Below are 24,908 nucleotides of genomic sequence, written 5' to 3' on the forward strand. Positions count from 1 at the left end.
TGTAAATTGCTAACTTGGGTGAACGAGCTTATGGTCCGCCTGGTGTTAAGCGGTCGCCGGAGCCAGGTTAAGCGGCTGCCTCACCCTTCAAACGGAAAGCATTACTGATTCACAGCAGAAATAGGCAGGCTGGAATTACCACGCCTCGATCTGTCGGTCGGGGGTCATAGGGGTGGCGTCGAGAGTCTGGTTGTAGTGCTGACCGCGGGACAGCCCCTACTCTGACCGGATTCGGACCTCGGAAGGGCTTTAAAAACATTCTCGGGGCTGCGGTCTGCTCCCAAGAGATGTAGATAGTCAATTCCCATACAAATCGCGCGCGCCCTAGACTTGGAGACTTCGTACGAGGTTCGGACCTCTGTCAGAAAAAAAGATGAAGATACCTCCCGTGCGTGCTCACAAGACTTTCTACCACCACGTATAGCTAGGATCTTCTTGGCTAGGATCTTCCTTAAGCCTATGTAAGATTTCTGGATCGAGACATTAATATCTTCTTCTTCTCGCTTGAGTTTCCCCAATACTGAGGGTCGTGACCGCCTCCCCGCAACAAGAGTTTATTCTGGATCATTCTACCGCCGAGTGTAGAGCATCGTGAACTGTGGTGTCGAGAGTAGTGCGGATCTGGTCAGTTCATTGTCTGGGGCCTCTACCTTGTGGTCTTCTTCCGTCTACATTGCCAGTGAACTAATTTCATAACATTAATATATTCAATAATAACTAACGTTATGTACCAACTATTAGCGGTGGGCTTTAATTAAGTGTATATTGTCGCCAAATTTGATTAGCCATAATACATTCTGGCAATTTTCCACTGATGTCACTAAAATGTTAAAAAGAAAACTGAACTAAAACAATATATATTTTTTTAAAAGCTATGATTATTAAGGTGCCAGTCTGAAGCGTTTTAAATTGCTAAATTTAAATGCATGGATAAATTTACGAATTTCATTGTAATGACAGCGTCGAATCTTAAAAAAAATACCGCAGTAGAATACTCAGGTATTCTGTTATCTTATCGCGAAGGGCGCGTAGTTACTGATCAGAAAGTAAAAAAAAAAAACGTAAAACCAACATAGGAAACTTAATAGGCCAGATAAGTGGCTGTAGTTAGTTAATGTCTATGAAATGATCGTGTGATTGTTCGATTCGGAACATATCCACATCAGACAAACATTCGGTGTTTCGTTTCTATAAATGTATGTGTATTTATATATGTATGTAGGATTGGTAAAAACGGAACGTATGAAAAAAGTTTGGAACGGAGCGTTATGATGTAAATGAGAGAAAACGGAAAGAAAGGAGAAGACGAATGACAGACAGAATGGCAGAGAAAAAAAAAGGGGCAAGGCGTAATAAAAGTGTTAATTGATTTTTAATTATTATTATTTTAACAGAAGATTTTGGAACAGTGGAAGTTTTATTTAATGCGCTCGGATCCCTATACATGTTTAATGTATACAGTTATCTATGTCGGTCTAAGGTACCCGCAGTGCAGAAAGTCCTAGATTGGGGTCAGATAACCATGTGTGAATTGTCCCTGATAATTTATCTGGTAGCCTCAATATAAGTAACTCAGACCTCATCACAGGTGGTGACGATATTCCTGTTATGATGTATTGATGTTTAGGAATTTGTGCTTTTAAATATTCTGCGTCAAAAAAAAAGCCGTCTGTGGTTATTATAAAAATTCTTTGAACCTACAGTATACAACACAGTAATTTTTATTAAGAATTTTCCATATTCCATATACCTAGTCAGGTCATAAGTATTGTCACACAGTAAAAACTTTTCTTTTAAAATGCTGGCCACAAAAAAGTTTATTGAATTCGAATTTCGAATTGTTCATGAAAATAAAAATGTATTCAAAAATTTTACTCATTTTTAAATATGGAGTGGACGCTTAAAGAAGACCGTGTTGCAGTTATTGCGTTGCATCGTTACGGTTACGCGCCAATTCAAATTTTTAACATACTGAAAAATTTGAATATAACCAAAAGATTCGTTTATCGTACCATCAAACGATACAATGAAGACTCTAGTGTAGATGACAGGTCAAGAAGTGGTCGCCCTCGGTCTGTTAGGACTCCAGCAGTGATAAAAGCTGTGAAGGCGCGAATTCAAAGAAATCCCAAACGTAAGCAGAAACTGTTGGCCCTTCAGATGGGGTTAAGCAGAACCACGGTGAAAAGGGTGTTAAATGAAGACTTAGGGCTTCGGGCATATCGAAGAAAAACAGGACATCGTTTGAATGCTCGTCTAATGGACCTGAGACTGAAGAGATGCCGCGCTTTGTTGAAGCAGTACGCGGGAAAAAAATATCGGGAAATTCTTTTTTCGGATGAAAAATTTTTTACCGTAGAAGAGAGCTACAACAAGCAAAATGATAAGGTGTACTCACACAGTAGTGAAGAAGCGAGCAACCCTATTCCGCGTGTCCAACGAGGTCATTTTCCATCCTCGCTCATGGTATGGTTGGGAGTTTCTTATTGGGGCTTAACAGAGGTACATTTTTGTGAGAAAGGTGTAAAAACGAATGCAGTTGTGTATCAAAATACAGTCCTGACGAACCTTGTGGAACCTGTTTCTCATACCATGTTCAATAACAGGCACTGAGTATTCCAACAAGATTCGGCGCCAGCTCATAGAGCGAAGAGCACACAAGCTGGTTGGCGGCGCGTGAAATCGACTTCATCCGGCACGAAGACTGGCCCTCCTCCAGTCCAGATTTGAATCCGTTAGATTACAAGATATGGCAATACTTGGAGGAAAAGGCGTGCTCAAAGCCTCATCCCAATTTGGAGTCACTCAAGACATCCTTGATTAAGGCAGCCGCCGATATTGACATGGACCTCGTTCGTGCTGCGATAGACGACTGGCCGCGCAGATTGAAGGCCTGTATTCAAAATCACGGAGGTCATTTTGAATAAACTTAAGTGTCATAAGAATCTATGTTTTGTTAAGTTCATTTTGGTATATGAATGGTTACATAATGAATAAACTTGTTTCAATTATTTTACATTAAACATGTGACAGAATTTATGACCTGACTAGGTACAGCACCTGAGTGACAAATTTTGGTTTGCATTGCCGAAGACTAGATAAAAAAATATATTATGAGGGCTACGTAACATATTTTATACTGATTTAAGATAACTGCCTATGCATGATAGTGCAGCGAAGATTATTTTATCATCTTACGACCGTGAGGCGGCTCTGACTTACGGAGGGATTATACATATTATGGTACCTAATTGCTGAGTTTTGAAAAGTTATGTAAATTAAATTTACATTTTAGGTTTACGAGTTTAATACACATCGAAAGTAAAATAGAAAAGATTAATTACGCTCGCCGGATTTGATTTACAGAGTTTTCTCAGCATTGAGGATCTGTTAAATTGACGTCCAACAAGACAAATCTGAGCTCTTTTACAGCGTTAATTTTTTTATTATTTTTATTAGCGTTCATTTAACTATGCGAATAAATACGCAAGGTGAGAAGAACTATGAAAGGTAGGTATACTTTATTTTTGCTTTAGCGTTGCATTCGCGTTGAATTCTTGTATATCCCATTATTCCTGATTACTACCAACAGATAAGTTAAATCTACGATAAATTAAGAAATGTGTTTACTCATATTTCATTTACCGAATATTTTAATACTATCGCTGAATTATCGCTGTACAGGTTTTGTAGGTTAGTAGATACGTAATGCATTTTTAGATAATAACAGCTCATTTAAAACTCTGTATCGGTTTTATCATTTTTAAATGTAATTGTTTGTTTCGTCGTCTTTCCATTGATTGTAATAAAGAGAGATACAGCGTACACGTAGTTGTTTGTTTTGAACTATTCGTGAATTCTGACTAAGATTCTTACGGGTTATCTGACGTTTGCGTAGAAAATTACAAGGGGGCTATCTAATATGAGCTACCGGTCACCGTCCTCGTCGAACCCGTCGCTTGCGACGAAGGGCTCGACGAGCGAATTAACCCACATTAGACACAACCCACTGAGTTTCTCGCCGGATCTTCTCAGTGGGTCGCGTTTCCGATCCGGTGGTAGATTCTGCGAAGTACTGCTCTTGCTAGGGCCAGTGTTAGCAACACTTCTGGTTTAAGCCCCGTGAGCTCACCTACATGTTAGGGTGAAGCTGAAATAGCCTCTCAAGGCTATCAACATAGGTAGGAAAAATATATTTTTTTTATGTTTGAGGGATTACTGGTGTCCCGGAGGCCTTTCCAGTTCTACCAGGGCAGGTGGGTAAGCAAGGGCTCAGCCAGGAAATGAGCAAGTGAGAATAGCAATTAATGATGAAATATGAGAGAATAGCAATGAACATTTTCTTTTCTAGCTCAGTGTAAACACTACTATCAGTACGAGATTTTCCTGTTATCTGAATTGTTGCCTGCCGCAGGCAAACGTGCTCACGCGTCACCAAATTAAATTCGGCCGCCTACGAAAAATAACTAGGATCATGTACCTCGTAGCTGTTAAGTCTGGTTACTATATACGCATTTAAGGGGGCGAATGGAATTCGTACTGGTACTGGTAAAGGTACTGTTTTAGCGGGACAATAGTAGTAGCTAGAGACACCCGGAGTCGTATACCCTGATGAATAGGTGGACGAGCAGTACCATTCTTTGACCTAGCAATCGTGAAATTGAAGTGTTTTCGCGTTCGAAATTCATATTCGTAACGTAAACATTACGAGGTCAACGTAATCATGAAATCGAGATAAAACCGTGGAAATGTTTAGGTAAAAGTATACATAAATTTATTTGATTCTAGAAAACTTTAATTTTGATTTACATCACTACAAACAAAACATAGTATAAAACAAAGTAGCTTTCTCTGTATATAGGGACATGTGTGCTTAAATCTTTAAAACTACGCAACAGATTTTGATGCGGTTTTTTTAATAGATGGAGTGATTGAAGAGCAAGTTTTATATGTATAATAACATCCATTAAATAGTGGAGAAATCAATTATAAATTACGGTTTCGGAAGCGAAGCGAGGGCGTGTCGCTAGTGTTAAAAAAATCAATTTAAAAAAACATGCATTTGCTCTTCATATTCATAATGAGTGAATAATGGAATCAAATAGCGTTTGGCGGTGACATCATTGAATTTAATATCATCGAGGCATAAACTGTTTGACGCTGTCCGATTGCTGTTGACTTGGTCAAATGCGGTAATTAGTGTAAATGAGAGCTCGTTGTGTGTTGCCTCAATTCTACGAGGAATCAGGCTGAGAAGCATCGCTCCCATTTCACAATACGTAGTGATTCATTGAATCCATTCGTATAATGAAAAAAAAAAAGGCATTCGTGACTTCGTGCTCCAATACTTTGGGGCTGAAAGAAAGCGTCAAAATTTCAAACGAAATATTTGCACTGCTGATAAACAGTCACGTTTAAAAGTAGGTTCAATAACAGAGCAGTTGTTTAAGAAAGAATAGAGTTTTTTTTTTTTAAATAAGACGTGAGTGAACTGTGAATTGCGAGTTTTAATAAATAAAACTGTTCACAGTATGTGGGTATATAAGATCTAAAAACTTATGATTGTACTTCTTGTTATTATTTTAAATAAGATTCCTATATGTTGTTCTGTAAAAACAAAGTATTTTGAAGTGAAAACTTCTTTAGAATCGTTGTGATTTCAAACCGGATGCAACGGAAAAAACGACAGGTAAGAGACACAAATACAAAAATGTGTAGGATGAAGCCAACAAAGAATGAAACAGAAATATACATACTATTTAATATAGCGCCATCTGTGAGATTTTTTAATACTAACGTGTGTATGAAAGGTCTTGTAGTGAATTTTAATTTAGGATTATACGTGAAATTAAAATATCAATTCACAGATACTAATGACAAAATTTTACATATACTTAAGACGTTTAGGATAATTGTATTTTAATTTTGGAGGGTTTCACTTCTACCACGTTGCACACATTTTGTTTTTTATTATTTTATTTGTTTCATTTATATACCAAACTAATACTAGTAGACTAACCTGTAAAAACAAAGAAACAACATTTAAGTCTTTTTCCCTCCTACATTTTAAATGTCTACCTATGTCTATTCTTTAGTCATTTAGTTCACAATTCTAAATAGATTACTTTATTTTATTGCTTAGGTGTGTGGACGAGCTCATGGCCCACCTGGTGTTAAGTGTTTATCGGAGTCGAAAGACATCTACCACGTAAATGCCGCCACCCACCTTGATATATAAGTTCTAAGGTCTCAGTATAGTTATAAAGGCTGCCCCACCCTTCAAACCGAAACGCATTACTGCTTTACGGCTGAAATAGGCAGGGTGGTGGTACCTGCCCGAGCGGACTCACAAGAGGTCCTACCACCAGTAACTACACAAATTATAATTTTGAGGATTTGATTTTTACTACACGATGTTATTTCTTCACCGTGGAAGTCAATCGAGAATATTTGTTAAGTACGTATTTCATTAGAAAAATTGGTACTTGCCAGCGAGATTCGAACACCGGTGCATCGCTAGATACGAATGCACCGGACGTCTTATCGTTTAGGCCACGACGACTACCAAAGTTGAGGTAGACAAGTATACCCATGTGTTTACCGTCGTTCATGGAAGTCAACAATGTCAGGGGCTGCCTGCCGAGTTCATTTCATAAGAGTTTCATTGAGGAGAGTTAATTTTATAACTATTTATTTTCATCTCGGTCACCGCTGCTTTATGGACATTACATGTTCTTATACATTAATTCAAACTGCTTTTCAAAGAGCGCAAGTGGGCCAAAATTAAGGCAGTCAATTTTCTTTACATGGGCTTAATATTATTAATTTATACCAAATATTTCAATCCATACTTTAATATATAAATTTATGTCTAGGAGTTATTATATTATTATATACATCAGTATTAATATAATTGTTATCGAACGCCTTCAAACAACGAATGTGAAATAAAACGCATTTGCACACAATGTAAATTGATTTAAATATAATACATTTAACAAAACTTTCCTTACTTTTTAATATTGATTGAATCGATATTATTTACGTTACTTCTTTATCACTACGTGAATGGCGAAATCCACCTTGAGACATGAGGTTTTAGGTCTATATTGTTTTGTATTACGGTTTAGGGCTCACAACATATCCTTAGATCAAAAATATCATTAGTATTTGCTAAGTTCATTTTAAGTAATGCTGATGCAAATGCGTGTTACCAAAAACATTCTTGACCATTAAAATTGCCTTTGAAACAAACGGATTATGTAAATCAATTGTAAACAATAATATTGCTATTATGTGATCGATTTGACGTGATTAAATTTTTAATGTGACGTATCCATAATGTCTGTATAATATGACATCATGTTACTGACCATGGTACGTACCTACGCTGTTTGCATTATGATCACCATGCGTAACCATGTGTTCTGAACCGTGATGAATAGGTACAGGGAGTTGTGTGTGCATTCGGCGGATAGAATGTTTGAAGGTGTGTTTCGCATAGGTGCACATACATAAAACACATATCCATAAATTAAATTTTCAGGAGCTTATTAATAAGTTAAAAAGATTCCCCAGTCATTAATTACTCGATACTATAATACTACTAACAATTAAAAAAGAATCAAATAATAAAAAGAAGAAGTAGCAACCTATCACGGCGGCATAAAAAAAGGTTTTTTTATGGCTATTCAAAACGAAGACATTAACGCCAAAAAAAAATGGCTGGTCTTCGGGTGTCTTATGAGCGCGGATAGATAATACCATGCCAGTTTTTGCCCCGAAGAATAAGTACATTTAGCTTTGAATGATCAAATAGCCCCTTAACTAAACCATTGAGATACCTCATATTGCATGCTAAATGTTGGAAATCACTTTGTGGTGTTTATTCACTCCGGTAACCGTTTAACAGCAGGTAGGCCGTGAGCTCGGTCACCCGTCTAAGCAATAAAAACAATTGAATATGCAATTTCGGAAAGAGCACATCTCTGAAAAAGTAAAATGTTCAGGAAATGAAAAAAACTGATTATTTTCTAAAGCAGTGTATAATTTAAAATATTAACTTTTGAGATATATTTTAGTGTTAATTAGCAATTGAAAATTACTGGAATTATTATAAAATGTATGTAGGTAAGCCTCAAAACTACATGTATATGAAAAAACGTATTTGACAAAATATGCGACATGTGCCCTTTTCCAAATTGCATATTCAATTATAAAAAAATAATTCTTTAAGACTTAAACGTATAAAATTGTCCGCTGAGTTTCTGATCTTCTCAATGGGTGGCGATTCCGATCCGCTGATAGATTCTGCGAAACACTGCTCTTACTAGGGCTAGTATTAGGAAATTTTCTCAGATTGAGCCTATGAGCTCACCTACCCGTCCGGGCGTAGCTGGAATAGTCCCTTAGCCTATCAACGAATTGGTAGGAAAGGCATAAAATGATAATTGTATGATCAACTGTTAGAATCTGTAGGAATATAGTGAAGACATCACAGGAGCTTGCCCGATTCCACAAAACTGATACTACTCACATGCACAATTAGGTCGTCCACATACATCAAACATCAGATGAACTTAAATCAATTTATCAATCTAAATAAAATCTAATCTAATCTAAATCTATCAATCAGTATTTACCGGAAACCCATTATTTAACAGCAACTTTATTACGTATTATGAGAGAACAACTGAGAAAATAGTTATACCACAAGAGATCTGATATTACTGTCATAGACAAAATTACTATAATTTATCACGTTGCACGTGATACAGGAACACGTGAACAAAAAATATTCAGAAAAACTCCACAACTTGAAGTGAAATATTTCGAATATTATGGAACATGAATACAGTCTAGTATGTGCCTTCGGTGGTCTTCAGTAATAGCGTCATACTAAATTATCTAATTGAATTCTTTAGACTATTAAGTTTTCCTAAAAACATACACTTCAATAAGCAGAAAGCTTGTGATTATAATTTGAAGCGAAGTATTCCGAGAAAAATAATAGTATTTAAAAAGAACATATAAACCACAACAAACAATGAACAAAAAGAACTACATGTGAATAAAGAATGGAAAATTTTAATCATAAAGTGTCTGCGCTTAAGATAATGGACCTTAATATTGTGATTATTAATGCTACTTTCACGATTTTCTTAGAGAGTATTGCAAAAATAAAAATATCGTGTATACGTGTATACATACATTTTATGTTGATTTATATCAGTGCATAATGATGTTTTGTTTTTAATTTCAGATCCCTATTGATAAAAATGGAAAACTGCGGACCTTAGAGCTTCGGGGTTTCTATCCCGACCGTTCTAAAGTTAAAACAATAGAATCTGTAGAAACGACAAGAGCTACCAACATTGTCGAACGATTACGAACTACCGACTCGAAAACGAAAAACGATGTTAAAGAACAACTCTTTTGTAAGAACTATGCCTCACTGATACCAAAAATGAGCATGAATTTAGAAAAGGTAGTAGAACAGAACCCCAGAATTTTAGACTTGCGAGAAAAATTAAACGAAATCACAAAGAAACAAGATCTTGACGTTGATAAGAAACGGAAAGCAATACTAAATGATCTAACACAGTTCGTTGATAAAAAAGATGATGAAGAATCCGGGCCATACAGCTTGCTTTTTGATCTTCAACCAAACTCATCAACATCGTGTAAAGAAAACTCCGATCTATCGTGGGACGGACCTAAGTTCGAACCTATCGATTTTTCTTCACCAAACAACCAAAAATTCAACAGGTCTGCAAATAAAAGTGCCGATAGACTACCAAGTGTTTTAAATTTTGATGAGAAGCCTATGAGAGAATTTGAATATTCATGTGAAAATGATTTTAATTTTCCAGTTAAAAAAACTTTCAATACCCATTCAAGGTCTGACTTATGTTTACAACTAAAGTCGCATTTACCAATGCGTCATGTTGAGTCAAACTTAAGTCCCAGTGATAATTCACAAAGTAAAGCTAACGAAGAGAATTCACTAGACGATAGTTTGGGTATATTGACTCCTGACCAAATGGACGACATTTGTTATTTGGAAAATTCTTTTTCTCCAACTGTAGAGGGGCTACCAATATTCTGTGACACCAACCAGTTAAAGAGCTCTCCAGATAACGGTGACTCGCCATCGACAGATAAGACTGAAAGTAATTCTGCTGCATCGACAATACAAAATGAAGGATTTGAAGATGAAGTAAATAATAAGATAAACGTATCTCGTGCTCCCATTATTACCTTGGAAACCATATTAAATGAAGGAGATCATAATTCACTTTCGCCATTCGATATTTCTCCAGTTGAATCTGTTTGTGCTCAAGAGTTTTTAAGACAAGTACCCAGAACTCTAAATTTATCCATCAAAGAAAATTTATTAGAAAACGAAGAAACAAATTTAGCTGAAGAAGAATTTATGCCTTCAATTCACAGCAGCATTTTGGAACCTGTCAGTTCTATTGCTGAAAACATATTAGAAATTCCATTGGACTCTAAACAGACAAATGCTTTAACTTCTAATCGAATAGAACAAACACCCTCTCCTGAAGATTTGCCTCTTGACAGTTCAGAAATAAATGGTGAAATTAGTACTTACTCTCAGTTTTCTGTTTCAACTGTTCACGATTCACAAACCTATTCAGATAGTAAAAACGAATATATGAAGTCAATGGAAACATCAAAAGTTTCCAATAGTTTCATCACAAGTATAACAAGTATCACCAGTTTGGATGGGTATCAAGGTGATGGCGAAATGTCAAGACCAGTGAGTAGAGGTGCTGACAATTCAATGTGCAATAGAGAAGATGCAATAGAAATGGACTGGCAAAATGTACCCGTGGCTCGAAGGGCTGATCCTATGACCGATTCTGACTTTTTCACCGAAAGTGACGCTGATGGTCTCGAAGATCACATGCAGCGAGGAGATCGGAGAGCACAAGTAATCGATGGAGCACTGTACGGGGGGAAGAATGGTAACGGTTCTCATCCTCCATTAATCGTTAACAGAAATGATGACTCCTGTATGGAGTCAAGTGGTGTTTATACTGATTTTGAAAATCATCGTTCATCTCCCGTGTTTCTAAACGTTATCGAAGATATGTCACCAGAGGGGTCGACTTCATCAGCGCGTTCGGAATGCAGCCAGAAAAACTTCAGTAACGGAAAAGTCGATCTTTATTTTTCACCACTTCAAGATACTCTTTTAACGGAACAAGGATTAGATTTATCAAATACCGTTGATGATGAAACACCGAAGAATACAAGCAAAAGAAATTCTATCAACAGTGAGAAAGAAATGAAATCTAACGAAAAAGCCAAAGAAGAAAAGCGAAGTTTCACCTTAAAAAAATATAAAATGCCGAAACGTGATGTGCCCAGTAAACTGAAAACTATGCTAACCTGTAGAAAGAACGACGCTGACAGCGTGCAAAGTAGCCCTAAAGCTACTAAAAAAACGGATAGACGGGAGAGTTTTTCAAAGAAAAATTCGTTGGAAATCAAAACCGACTACAAGATCAAATCTTTTAAAGATATTAAATCTAAAGTAGACTGTTCTTTCACATTGCAACGTTCTCAGACTTCTTGTAGTGTATCAAGAATGTTAAGTTCAAAATCAACGAATGCTAACACCAAACCAAAAAGGTAAATGTTTTCATTAACTACTATTAGTATTCAATTTTGATTTTACGCTAAAAGAACATGGTAACATTTTAAACTTACGTTATGATTACTATTTATACTCGTAATACAATCAATTGCTGATCTCAGTGGTTAAAAATTAAAAACGCATTCATTATGTGGTAAATTACTGGTGGTAGGACCTCTTGTGAGTCCGCACGGGTAGGTACCACCGCCTCGCCTATTTCTGCCGTGAAGCAGTAATGCGTTTCGGTTTGAAGGGTGGGGCAGCCGTTGTGACTATACTGAGACCTTAGAACTATATCTCAAGGTGTGTGGCGCATTTACGTTATAGATGTCTATGGGCTCCAGTAACCATTTAACACCAGGTGGGCTGTGAGCTCGTCCACACATCTCAGCAATAAAAAAAAAAAAGCGTAAAATAATGTGGTAAATTTTACATTTACGGTATATATAGTGGAATATCAGAAAACAGATCAAAGTGTTTTGAACTTACAATCAATTTCAGCTGTTTGCATTCCCTTCCTGTTTACAGAGAGTACACCAACGCAATACCATAAGGGTTATACTGTAATTACCATAAACTTGGAGGGCGCCTTTACCCAAATTTTATAATTATTTTAATACATGTACTTAAATTAGGTACTATATTAATTTAAGCTAACTTAGTAACAAAAGTCAAATTTGTTGTTTAATGTAATATTATATCCACCTAAGATTGTAAAACCAGAAGTAAAAAGGCTTATTACTATTATTATTTGTATTAAACACTGCCTCGCCTGAGAAGACGGCAGGACATACTCCGGCGAGGTGGGCAACAATCGGCCGGAGCGTTACGGACTATTGGGAGAGAAACCGGCGAACTATACGCGCATTGTCGAGCAAGACTGTTTTTTGCATTTGGGCCACCACCGACTTTTTGTTGAGACTTATTATTATTATTATTGTTATCTTAAACTGGCAATAAGATTCGATTTTGTTTAAGCAGCAGACATATGCGCATGCGGATGGAGTTGGGTTCGTCCAATGGTAGTGGAAAGAGCAGCCTTCACAGTTCTCAAAGCGACATCAGTGCTACGAGCACGCCCACAGGAAAACACACAACTAGCCGCTTTCCGCTGTTAAGTGAGTATTTTTTGCTAAAGATTTTCTTCTCATTTCAAACATTCAAAATGTATTGGAAGTGAACACGAGAATTAAAAGCGCAATTAATCACTGAGCCCTCGGTTTGCTGAAACATAAATAAACGTAGTCCTCCTCCATGTGTCGTGATCATCAGTGCTGAGGATCGTGACCTTTACGGAACCTTTACGGACCTTTACTTAAGTAAAGGTTTTCTTAGGAAAATTGCTAGTGGTGGGTTCCCGCATCCTTCCACAGCAGAATTTCAGAGGCATTTAGTTCCTTTAGGCTACTGAGGCCCTAGTTCGGGTTAGTTGACCGCCGCCCGTTGCTCGGCGTTATATTTTTACGGCCGGGATGTGGCATACCGATGCCAACCCTCCTCTTTTCTCATCCGAGCTTGGGACCGGCAATGGCAGAGCTATAATTATAGTGGCAGAGTAAATAAACGTAGTAAACTAATTAAAATAAAACCATACTAGTATATTTTACATAACAATATTGCCGATTTTCTAAAACGACTTATTGACGTATTAAACGACAGTGGAAACAGTTCTACGGAATAGTATTTTGATACACGGTTTCTGCCACTATTCAAGGTTACGTGGTTGGTACTAACGTGGCATATTTTGTTTCACATAGCTAAACTGTGACGTGCTTTACAAAAAACAATTAACAGAAATCGTTTGATTTATAATACACCGGTCTGTTTCTCGAACTGTATTTGTTGCTGTAATGCTTCCTTAATTGCGACAATTGTTTCGTTGGTTACTTAATTATTTTTCATGAGTGTCGTCGTATATCCGGTGTTCAAAAAAACGTATACAATTAGTTTCCATGTATTATTTTCAAAAACTCCATTCCGGTTCTTGACGTCACAGATAAAATATCAACAAGGTCCAATGTGTTTTCTGTGAATGATTTTGTCTATTGAATTTATGCTATACAACTAAAATACTCTACGCGTTTGTCAATGATAAGGTTTTGAAAATATTTCTAACATTAAGAACGTGTTTCTTGGAAGTAGGAATCCGGAAAGAATTTACGATCACATACGTAGTATTCGAAGGTTGTGTACGATTTAAGTGTACTGTGATTTTATTAAGAATTGCAAGGCTTTCAGGCTGGCAACGCACATTACATTTTCAGATTCAGATAAAGTCGCGTGTACCTAGGTACGTAAATGGGTTTACGACTCCTAATTTACTTAACTATTCTTCTTGAGCGCTGTGATATGTCCTTCTTCCAATTTTGTTTGAAAAGAGCTTAGTGGTTGGCAGTAGCTTGACATTACTGATATTTATAAGCGACCACTCGTCACGGAACGTGGAAAACGAAGCGATAAAATGAAAATATTACTTTAATACAGTACAATGACAGCTCCGTTGAAATTGATTCTGTAGATTTCAGCATTTGCAAGTATGTACATATTATTATATCTCTAAACTTCTTTTCTTCCAGTTGTCCTTTTGCTGGGTAGGAAATACGTAGTAAATATATTTCTTACAATTTTGCTATATTTTGGTTTAAGGCGTTGTGCTCTGAATACTATATTTTTAACATTCTTTTAACAGTTTGACCTGTAAATATCTGTAATTTTCAAGAACTTCAGGACGTCCGATTAATCGGAAAGTTTCCATACGTATCAATGACTAATGACAACAAATATTATACAATAATTTTATTACTTTAGCCTAACAATCCAACTACGACCACTTGGTTAATTATTATAAAATAGTAATCAAAATTAATTTAAAAATATTTGATTTTTTAGTTCCGCTTAATATTTCATAAAACATGATTTTCAGTTTTTATTGTTTTTTTATTCCTTTGATGAGTAAACGAGCTGACGGCTCACCTTATGTCATGTTGTTAACGGAGTTCATGCACATCGCCTTGTTGATGCAACACCTCCGAAACATAAGATCTAAGTCATAACTATTGCCCCACACTTACAACCTTTGTTTTGACGGAAATAAGCTCGAAATAGGCGGGATGTCTTTGTGATTCATTCGCGAGTAACATTTAACGCTAGTAATGTACATATTTCTACCATATTTTTAAGGAAGTGGTTCCTGAATGCAATTATTAAAAAAAGTGTGATGAACATTACTGGAATCTATCCACTTAATAAACGTATCAACAAACAAACTTAACCACATGTATTGGACCCTTTTTGTATCCATATAACTTATTGATTAAATTAAGAACGCTTCATGTGTAAAAATGTAAAAGTAACATATAAGTTGATTCCTTGTAAACATTAATAATTCGTAATCGACGAGCGTAATATGTGCTAATACATTTTTGTCAGGCGCTAAAAACTTACAGCTTAACGTTGCATTGCGTACTTTCGTAGGACGGAAGTCGTCCTTATACTGTGCCAATTTGAAAGCATTCCAAAAATAAAAACAAAATATTTTGTATGATTATAAACCCACGCTTTGAGAAAATACATTCTGCTGACTTCTATCATTGTCTAGTAATATCATGAAAGAGGAGCGGACAATAGTTGTAAATTTTGATTGTTTTTAGTTTTTTGAATGAAATGAATTTTTTGTTGAAATTACTTGAAACTAAGCGAAGCTTGAAGAGCAAATCGATGTGGAAGGTCAATATTACAGCTGGCAGAAGTAGCAGACAAGTTAAAGACCGCATGGCAACTACCGTTTCCTCTTGACTGGTTGAGCTCGCCAGTCGCCGGTGAGACGCGGCACGGCGCGCGCCGACACTGTCGCGTCCGTGACGTCAGCTAACTTGCAACGCGAAAAATCAATGTATTCGCCTCACATAATATAGTTTACCGCATACCGCATTTTCTAAGGGAAAATGTGTCATATGTTAGTGAAGTGTTGACTTTTTAAATAATAAAACAAAATCATTGATTAAAATGTAATGATAATAATGACATTAAACGCAGCGCGGCACGTGAACGGTTACTTTCGAGTTTTGTTTTCTATGGTGTCATATTTTAAGTTCTGATAGCGTTTTTAGTAACTATAAATGAATATTTTATTATTATTTATTTTAAAATACTTGTGTTAATTAAGTGATTTTTTTGTATTGCATATACAAAAGTTCAGATGTCTTTTTTAACATTTAAAAAAATCTTTGTAATAATTAATTAAATGGAAGTTCACTTTTCAACCAAAGTTACTGAAATTGCCTGCGATTTTGAAAATTTTATAGGGAAATCTTTATACTGTCCTTCACTTTATAATCAAGTTAACAACTGGTCAAACAACTAGCTAGAGACATGATGTTATTTTATAAGCAAACAATTATGCATTGTCATGTCATGCTCAAACATTTCAACATCGCTTAACTTTTATCACATGAACATTTTAACCGAGTAGTTTTAAATTAGGTTTATTTACACCTGTAGTCACATTTGAGTACAGAGGAAGAAAGTTCAAGCGAAATGTCTTTTTTAGAAAATAATAGATGTTTGCTTCATACAGAAAAGCAAAGAAAGTAACTAAAATTAGTTGCTAGCTTCAAGAAGAATAAATTAAAAAAGATGTGTGGTGTCGTGGGACACCGAATAGGAACGAAGTTCCTTATTATAAAAATATTAATTTTAAGTTCTTTTCGAGGTACCTATAAAGAAAATAATTATTCGGGTATACATTTTTTGTTATGGTTTTTTTATTGATAAAAAAAAACTACTTTACAAAGTTATCAACTTTATTTTATTCACAATGATTTATAAAAAATATATAATAATAATATAAAAAGAAACAGCTACTTATATGAATAATAATAATAACCGTCATCACGTAAACTATACATTAGACACTTAGCCATCATATTAAGAATATACATAAATAATAAAAATTTTACGTTACGGACGTTTTTTCCCGGTTCCCCTCCGCATCGTCCCAGAAGGAACTTCGTTCCGAAAAAAAAACGAGCATTTACTTTTTGTATGATGCAATTAACATACTTATTTTTTTCAATTCAGTGACTGAAAAATGATCTAGGTCTCAGAAATTAGATAAATAAAATATATAAATAGTACAAAAACAATGTGAATTACTTTGTCCTTCTACTTGGTAGTTAGCAATACCTAAAGAGTCCAGTATAAATTCCTTTTCGAAGTTAAGTATTTGCTTCAATATGTAGAGATATTTGTCGCCTGTAAGCTAACATATGAGTAGAAAATAATATATATTTTTAGATAATAATATATTTTCAATATATTTTCATATATTCTAAAAAACATCAAACCTAATGAATGAAACAAGTTGCGTGCATTGACTTATTTTTTGCATTTTCCTGTCATAAAGTTTTGCTCCCTGGTCCACAAATTACTAACTGTAAACTGGATAAAGTCTTTGGTACGTAAAATCACAAACCAGCCACACACTTTCGTATTTATTTTAGCAAACATCCTGCGTTGTCCGGGTCTTTATACCACGATAAAAAGTCTCCTCTGTTAATCCTCGTATACCAGCTAGCTTCACACGATTTTTTTCTAATACCGTTCAGTTATTCTTTCTAGAGAAAATCCTAACTCATAATCGTTTCCAGCATTGCATTTTGTTTTAATTAACTTTAACTTTTAAATTCACACTATGTACATAGGTATTTATAGTGATGAAATTTTCCGTCAGGTTGCTATGAAATGAACATTTCCCGCAAAGTAACGCAAACGCGTTCCAGTGCAATTCGAAGGAACAGTGCTCGGTAACCGTACTCGTCGAACTCGACAAAGAGTTCGCCGTGCAACCTAACCCATGAATCAGCTCGCTGAGTTTCTCGCCGGATCTTCTCAGCGGGTCGCGATTCCGATCCGGTAGTAGATTCATTCGCGAAGCAGCTACTCTTGAGCTACTCTTGACTTAGGTCTCCTTCGGAGGCGCTCGAGTAGCTGTTAGCAAATCCCACCCCTCCTGGCTGAGCCTTTGCTCGCCCACCTGTCCTTTTTTTTTTTTTTTTTTTTTTAACGCTGGGGAATCCATTTACGGATACCCGGTCGAGGGGGGTAACGGACCGGGTTATGTCGGACTCCGGCGCCTCCTGAGAGGAAGAAGGGGAGAAGAGAAGAGCCGAGGTCCTTCACCTCCCCCAATTTCTCACAGGAGACTACGCCTTGAAAAAGGCGCGCGAAGCACTTGCCCCGCAGAACGACTACCGACTAAACCCCATCGAGCCCCACCACTCCGACTCCACGAAACCCACGGTACCGCACAGTGCGCGCCGAAGGCTCGCCGTCGCCGGTACCCATCCTGTTAATAGGACGGCACTCCATCCCCGGGAAAATCCCGCAGGACGTCGTCTCGGAGACACACCGTGAGCGGTGCACAGGAGCCACCTTGCGCCGCCTCACCACCGGACCAACAGCCGAGTACCGGGCACCCCCGCACCCGGCACCCGACAGCCCCTACGGGAGATGAACGGGAGCTTCGCGCCCGTGCCGCCCACTCCGTCTTCTTCGCTGTGAAGCCGAAGAGGGATCCCACTCCCTTTCGCGCTCCTCAGCCTCACGGAACGCCATGACCAGGTCGCAAAACCTGGTCATGGCCTCCCAAGAATTCTGGTCCTCTAGCATGCGGGCGATGACAGCCCGCAAGGAGAGGTCTCTCCCCAGCACCGCGATGAGGTCTCGCCGCGAGCGCTCCCAACGCGGGCACGCTTCGAGTGCGTGCTGAGCGTCATCGTCCGGATGCCCGCACTGGTGGCAACCCGGATGTGGCTCTCTCCTGCAGACCTTCCACAGGTACCTCCCGAAGCAACCATGCCCCGAGAGGACCTGCGTTAAGTGGAAGGAGAGCACGCCGTGTCGTCTATCTGACCATGCCTCCAGCACGGGCACCAGGGCCTCGAGGGTGCGTCGGCGAGTGACTGAAGTTTGGCCAAGCTCCTCCAGCAACCGCTCCCTCCACTTGGCGTACGCCAGATGACGCGCAGCACGCCTCCACCGACCGACAGCCGACGGGCCGGGCGTCCGTCCCCGACTCAGGGACTGTGTTCTGCGCCGGTATACCGCAGCTGCTACCTCAGCCTCGAGATACCAAGGAAGGGAACCGGCGAGGGCGCAGGCGACCTCCCGGGAGATCGCACGGTACCCCCTGATAACTCTCACCGCGAGCACCCGCTGCGCTCGTAGCAGCAAAGCTGCATTGCGCGCAGAGAGTGCGGGCGACCACACGGGAGCGCCGTACAAAGCCATACTGCGCACGACCCCCAGGTACAGACGCCGGACGCCGGCGCTGCAACCACCGACGTTGGGGAGAAGACGGGCTAGTGCGCCCGCCATCCCCAGCAGCTTCGGGACTAACTCACCAAAGTGGTGGTCGAAGCGCCATCGACTGTCCAGCACAAGGCCCAAATATTTGAGCTTCGGCTGGACTGCGATCGATACTCCGCCGACTATGAGATTCGCTCCCGGAGGAGGCCCCCTCCGGACTGGGTGAAAGCACACCGCTTCGGACTTGCGGAGGGCCACCTCAAGACCTAATCTCCGAATGCGACTAACGACGGTGGAGACCGCCGCCGTCGCAAGGATCGCTGCGGCTCTGTAGTCAGCTCCGCGGGCCGTCACCAGCGTGTCGTCGGCATAGCACACTACGTCGACGCCACGCAGGCTAGCACCGCGCAGGACCCAGTCGAAACCGATGTCCCACAGGAGTGGTCCCAGTACCGACCCCTGCGGGACCCCGCACGACACCGCTTTCCGTCCCCACCCCCTCCTCTCGGGGAAGACTACATCTCGCCCTGAGAGGTAATCCTCTATCAGGGTGCGGAGACTAGGGGGGACGCGGTGAAACCGGAGCGATTCCACGATCGTGCTCCAAGGGATCGTGTTGAAGGCGTTGGCGATATCAATCGACACAGCCAACAACACGCCCCCCTCGGAGCACGCACGATCGGAGAGGTGGCGGACGCGCAAGACCGCGTCCATGGTGGAGCGACCTCTCCGGATCGCCCACCTGTCCTGGTGAAACTGGAAAGGCCTCCGGGCTACCAGTAATCCTTCAATCATAAAAAAAATAAAATAAAAAACAGTGCACTAGTCTATTAACTTATTATAAAAAAAAGAACAATATTCCTAACCTAAAAGTACATGTTATTATCCGCAACACGCTTCGACAGATTACAGAAATAGAGTTATCAGCAACATGCTTCGTCAAAAAACGTCTATTAACTATATTAATGTCAAACAATAAACGTACATAATATTATTAAGTTATAAATGTTATTTTACATTCTGTCTTTTTGAAAACTTATCTGATCGTTCACTCTATCAAAGTTTTTACTGAGATGGTATTATCGTTGATATAAGTATCTAAGTTCAAGATAGTCCAATATTATTGATTGATGACGCAGACTGATTGAACTACGGAGCATGAGGCGCCAGCCGACCGTAATAACTGTTTATGCAAAAGAACTATAGATTTCCATTTTATCTAAAGCTATAACACTATTCCAAAACAAGAATGATCAAATATATTTTACTATAAAAATATATAAGAATCGGAAATAGTGAGGTATTGGCTAAAATTAACCAACTGAATATTTCGTCCGATCTTCTTAATGGGTCGCCATACCGATCTGGTAGTAAATTCAGCGAAGCACTGCTCTTGCTAGGGCTAGTGTTAGCCATTCTCTCAGGTTGAGCCCGTGAGCTCACCTACTGATCCGCATGTAGTTGGAATAGCCCCTTAGGCTTCCAACGATTAGATAGGAAAACAAAGCTAAAATTACTAGAATATGTAAATGATACAAACAATATGTGAAATAAATATTTATAAAAATAATAATACTATTAATATAATTGATTGTAGAACACGTTGTAGACCCGAAAAGGTCTTCGACCTCATGCTTCAAGTTGAATGACGCTATTTTATTCGAATTCTTAGATGTCTATGAGCTTCGGTAAAGACCTAAAAAAAGTTATTAAATGATTAATCTAAAACAGTCGATGTCAAATTGTGGTGTCCAACAAACATGATTAAGAAACAGCAATGTGTAAGTGTGTTGTCATTACATAATTATTACAAGTCATTGTTAGATATCGTTACAATAAAAATTACAGGCTAAATAGAAAGTGCGACGTGCAGCCATGCGACAATGTGTTTAGTTGATGATTAAAAAGTGATTTTACTGCACTTAATAGCTCATTGTTTAAACAACTAGCTTGTTTACTATTGTTCGGTTTCCACGGTTATGAGGGACTCGGTTAGCTGTGAACCAGCCGACACTACCCTAAAAGCTAATACTTTGTTTTGTGGTTGAAGCATTTTCAGCATATTTGGCCACTCATTTTTCACTGGTGGTAGGACCTCTTGGGAGTCCGCACGGGTAGGTACTACCACCCCGCCTATTTTCGCCGTGAAGCAGTAATGCGTTTCGGTTCGAAGGGTGGTGTAGCCGTTGTAACTATACTGAGACCTTAGAACTTATATTTAGAGGTGGGTGGCGTATTTACGTTGTAGATGTGTATAGGCTCCAGTAACCACTTAACATTAAGTGGACTGTGAGCTCGTCTATCCAACTAAGCAATAAAAAAAAAAGTTTCCCTTATAAACTTTTTTCCCTTATGCATATCTTGCGCGCTGGCAGTAGTTCACGATTAGCATAGCGGATGACCTACCGACTCACCTAACTGGTGGTAAGGTGTTTTGTGAGTCAGCACGGGTACCACCTGCCCAATTCTAACGCGGAGTGGTAATGAGTTACTGGTGACAGGACCGACCTCTTGTGAGTCCGCGCGGGTAGGTACCACCACCCTGCCTATTTCTGCTGTGAAGCAGTATTGCGTTTCGGTTTGAAGGCTGGGGCAGCCGTCATAACTATACTTGATACCTTAGAACTCATATCTCAAGGTGGGTGGCACATTTACGTTGTAGATGTCTATGGGCTCCAGTAACCACTTAACACCAGGTGAGCTGTGAGCTCGTCCACCCATCTAAGCGATAAAAAAGAGTTCCGATTTCAGGGTGAACTCATGTATCAACGTGGGTTGAGGCATTTATTTTCTTAAAGTCGATTTGCCCCGACAACCATTTTACACCAGGTGAGCCTGTGAGTACGCTCACACGACGAAGCATTAAAAATAAATTGAGTGGTTACCGGAGTCTATGACTTATATGTCTATATGACTCGCATAGGGTAATTTTCAAACTATATTGTACAATTACTGCTGTCCCTTGAACGAATTACTGAAATACGCAGAAAGTTGGTTACTAACAATAGGCCATACCAATAATAATTACGAAAAATATTGAATTTGGGCTTTGATTTTTGCCACATGCCTTTTGTTTATCCATCATCGTGAACTTCATTTGCTTGCGTGTGTGGCGTACGTATGTAATAAAGAAAAAAATTGTATCGGAAAGAAGATATAAGCCTTGAAATGGTCACATTGATCGATGCGAGTACTCTGTGTATCTCAGCGGTCTTCCTTATAAGGTCATATGCTACAAATTGTTTTAAAATTTCGCGGCTATCCATGTTACACACACAAGGCCTTAGTTGTGCTTGCGATCGCCACGTATATACTAGTGATATTAAGCCTCTTCGGTCACAAAACAATCAAGTATGTATTCCAAATGAAATTGGCTGGTAGCGTTCACATCGTTGCGCTCAAATCATTCTCGGGATGGTGGGCTGGCTTATCTACCCATCTTCGTGTATAAAAAAAAAGAATCACTCTCAGCGTTTGAAAAAAAAATAACAGTGATAAATGATCGCCTTTCACTATGGTTTTATTGTATCATTTAATAAAATAACTACAATTGCTTTAAAGTAACTGCACGCAAAAAGCAATCGTTAATTGATACACATAACATGATTGGAAAGCATGAAATTAGTACGCCACGTTATGGATAAATATTACATAGTTACGACAATTCATTGAATTTTAGGTGCCGTTGAAAGTAGAAACACCTAAAGTAAAATTATTTTTAGACAATAGGATCTTAACCTACTTCCACGTGGCCTAATTCTGACTAAATCCCTTTGTCCAGTGGAATAGTACGTTTAAGTACAATCATAAAGTTATTTCAGTTCATTCGTAGTTTGAAGTCTTTCGAATTATAAAGACCCGACTCAAAAAATGTGTTTTTTGGAATACATCGATTAACGTTCTCAACCGAAAAAAACGTAGAGGAAGGGGACGGAGTGAAAGAGAACGGCATTGTCCCTTTATAAGCTAATTTTGATCATTTGATCATTAAGAGTTGCAGAAAAGGGTCGTTCTAGGTCGATTTTTGAATTAAAGACGAAATCCAAAAATTCTGATTCTAAAGGTGCGAATATCATTGTTGAATAAATTTAATAAATGTAAAAATCTAATTTCTATGTCCAGCCCCGTTATAAAATAATTGAAAATGTAAGCATTGATTTCATTAATATTTTAAAAAAATAGTGACTCAAATCGTATTACATTATTTTCCTCGTGTTTATAGTCTCCTACACAAATCTCCATTGTAGAGTGTATAACACGTTTCTAGAGTTCACTAGTTTTATCTTAAACTACTTTTTTCAAAGAATTTATTGTTTTGTCGTACATCATTGTCAACCTACTTTAGATTGAGACACTGGAATGAGCTGCTCAATTTGTTTTGCTGAGACGCTTTTCTTTTACATTTTTCATGAATATTTTACGGTTGGCAGCGCCACTTTGAAATATGTCAATGCTCACTGCACCGTTGATTTGCAGTAGTGACCACTTTCCACTACTCTCAATGTAAATGAAAAACGGGAAAATGATATGATTGTATAAATAGATGAAAATCCTTAATCCAAAAGTATACTGAGTCCTCTTTTTGACGAAATCGATATATTCAATAAAATAATTAACGGAAATTGAAATTCATTCTCAAATATCTCAATATCTCCGAAACATCGAATCATTTATCATCAAATGTTATTCATTATGTAGAACAATAAACGGTTGTTGTTGTATTGACGCTTTGCACAACCAATGTTTGAAAATAAAATTCCCTATGATCCATCAGTCGCTGTAAACAAGCGCGGTTAAAATGTGTAGTGATACGTTTTATGGCTTACATTGTACACATGAAAGGTTTCTATTTCTTTTCTATTCTAAATTGATTTCACAATGATCTCTGTTTTCGTTACGAAATGTTATTTGGAACAGCTATTTTTTCACTATCCTTGAAATCTTGTAGTGTACACGACGCAATGTGTGGCTTTATCTACATCATTTTGGTTCCAATTTATCTTGGGATTAATCATATAAAGATGATAATTCAACCACTGAATAGCTTTACGTAAGAAGAGTATTTCGATAATCACAATTGTACACGTTATTTGACATTTGATATCAGGATTTGGTTCTGAGAGTGCTATAAAATAGTCTAGGTGTTGTGCGCGAGTGAAATCCACTGGAAGCCGATGCAGTGTAACGGGTTATTCTCGTCGATGGATTTGTTGACGAGTCGAGAATCGTTGACCCCGTCGCTGGTGACGGCAAAATCGACTAGCAAACTGGTCAATCGATTGCTGAACTCAAAAGCTTTGCTCATTTTGACACTAAAAACCTAATAGATACAAATGAATACTAAATATAGTAACAAGCAGCATAATCGTGGCTTTCTTACATTGTTCAATAAATTATTTGAGAAATAGTTAGAAAAGTTAGGCTTTCAAATTAGTTTCACTGGTTGCCCTCCTTTTGTTAATGAAATTTTAGAAATTGTTCCAAGTTAAACTATGACGTATACAGAACACATGACCTACATTCATTTACGACATTCATCCAAAACCTGAAAGCTTACGTGGCGTGACATAATGGTAACGATTAACGATTGTTATGCCGTATGTTATTGGCCTCAAAATCGATTTTATTTTATCGAATAACAACTACACTGTACGCGAAGAAAGCTAATCAATTCACCGTATTTTACATGGTACACGAATTTGAAATAACACTTTTTATTTTCGAATATCGATAGATTAGAAGTAGGTATTACAAAATATGATGATGTTGATGAAATCATATATTAGCTGAATTGAATTTTTTTTTATTGCTTAGGTGGGTGTACGAGCTTACAGCCCATCTGGTGTTAAGTGGTTACTGGAGCCCATAGACATCTACAACGTAAATGCGCCATCCACCTTGAGATATAAGTTCTAAGGTCTCAAGTATAGTTACA

General features: G+C 38.2%; 2 protein-coding genes across 3 annotated transcripts in view; one reads left to right on the forward strand and one right to left on the reverse strand.

The window, feature by feature from the left end:
- The window catches only part of LOC149501787 (uncharacterized), a 76,523-nt gene extending 63,624 nt beyond the window's left edge, over nucleotides 1-12,899 (reverse strand). For both annotated transcript variants that reach the window (XM_089731656.1, XM_089731658.1), the window contains exon 1: nucleotides 12,891-12,899. In XM_089731656.1, the coding sequence (XP_089587782.1) occupies nucleotides 12,891-12,898 (8 nt within the window). In that variant the 5' untranslated portion in view covers nucleotide 12,899. The remainder of the gene's footprint in view (nucleotides 1-12,890) is intronic.
- Nucleotides 1-24,908, forward strand: part of toc (toucan) — a 109,512-nt gene that overhangs the window by 12,996 nt on the left and 71,608 nt on the right. Inside the window, exons 2-3 of the mRNA XM_089731645.1 lie at nucleotides 9,263-11,661; nucleotides 12,647-12,783. Of these exons, the coding sequence (XP_089587771.1) occupies nucleotides 9,263-11,661; nucleotides 12,647-12,783 (2,536 nt within the window). The remainder of the gene's footprint in view (nucleotides 1-9,262; nucleotides 11,662-12,646; nucleotides 12,784-24,908) is intronic.

The sequence above is a fragment of the Bombyx mandarina genome, chromosome 12 (genome assembly GCF_030267445.1).
Source record: "Bombyx mandarina strain Sakado chromosome 12, ASM3026744v2".
Lineage (NCBI taxonomy): Eukaryota > Metazoa > Arthropoda > Insecta > Lepidoptera > Bombycidae > Bombyx > Bombyx mandarina.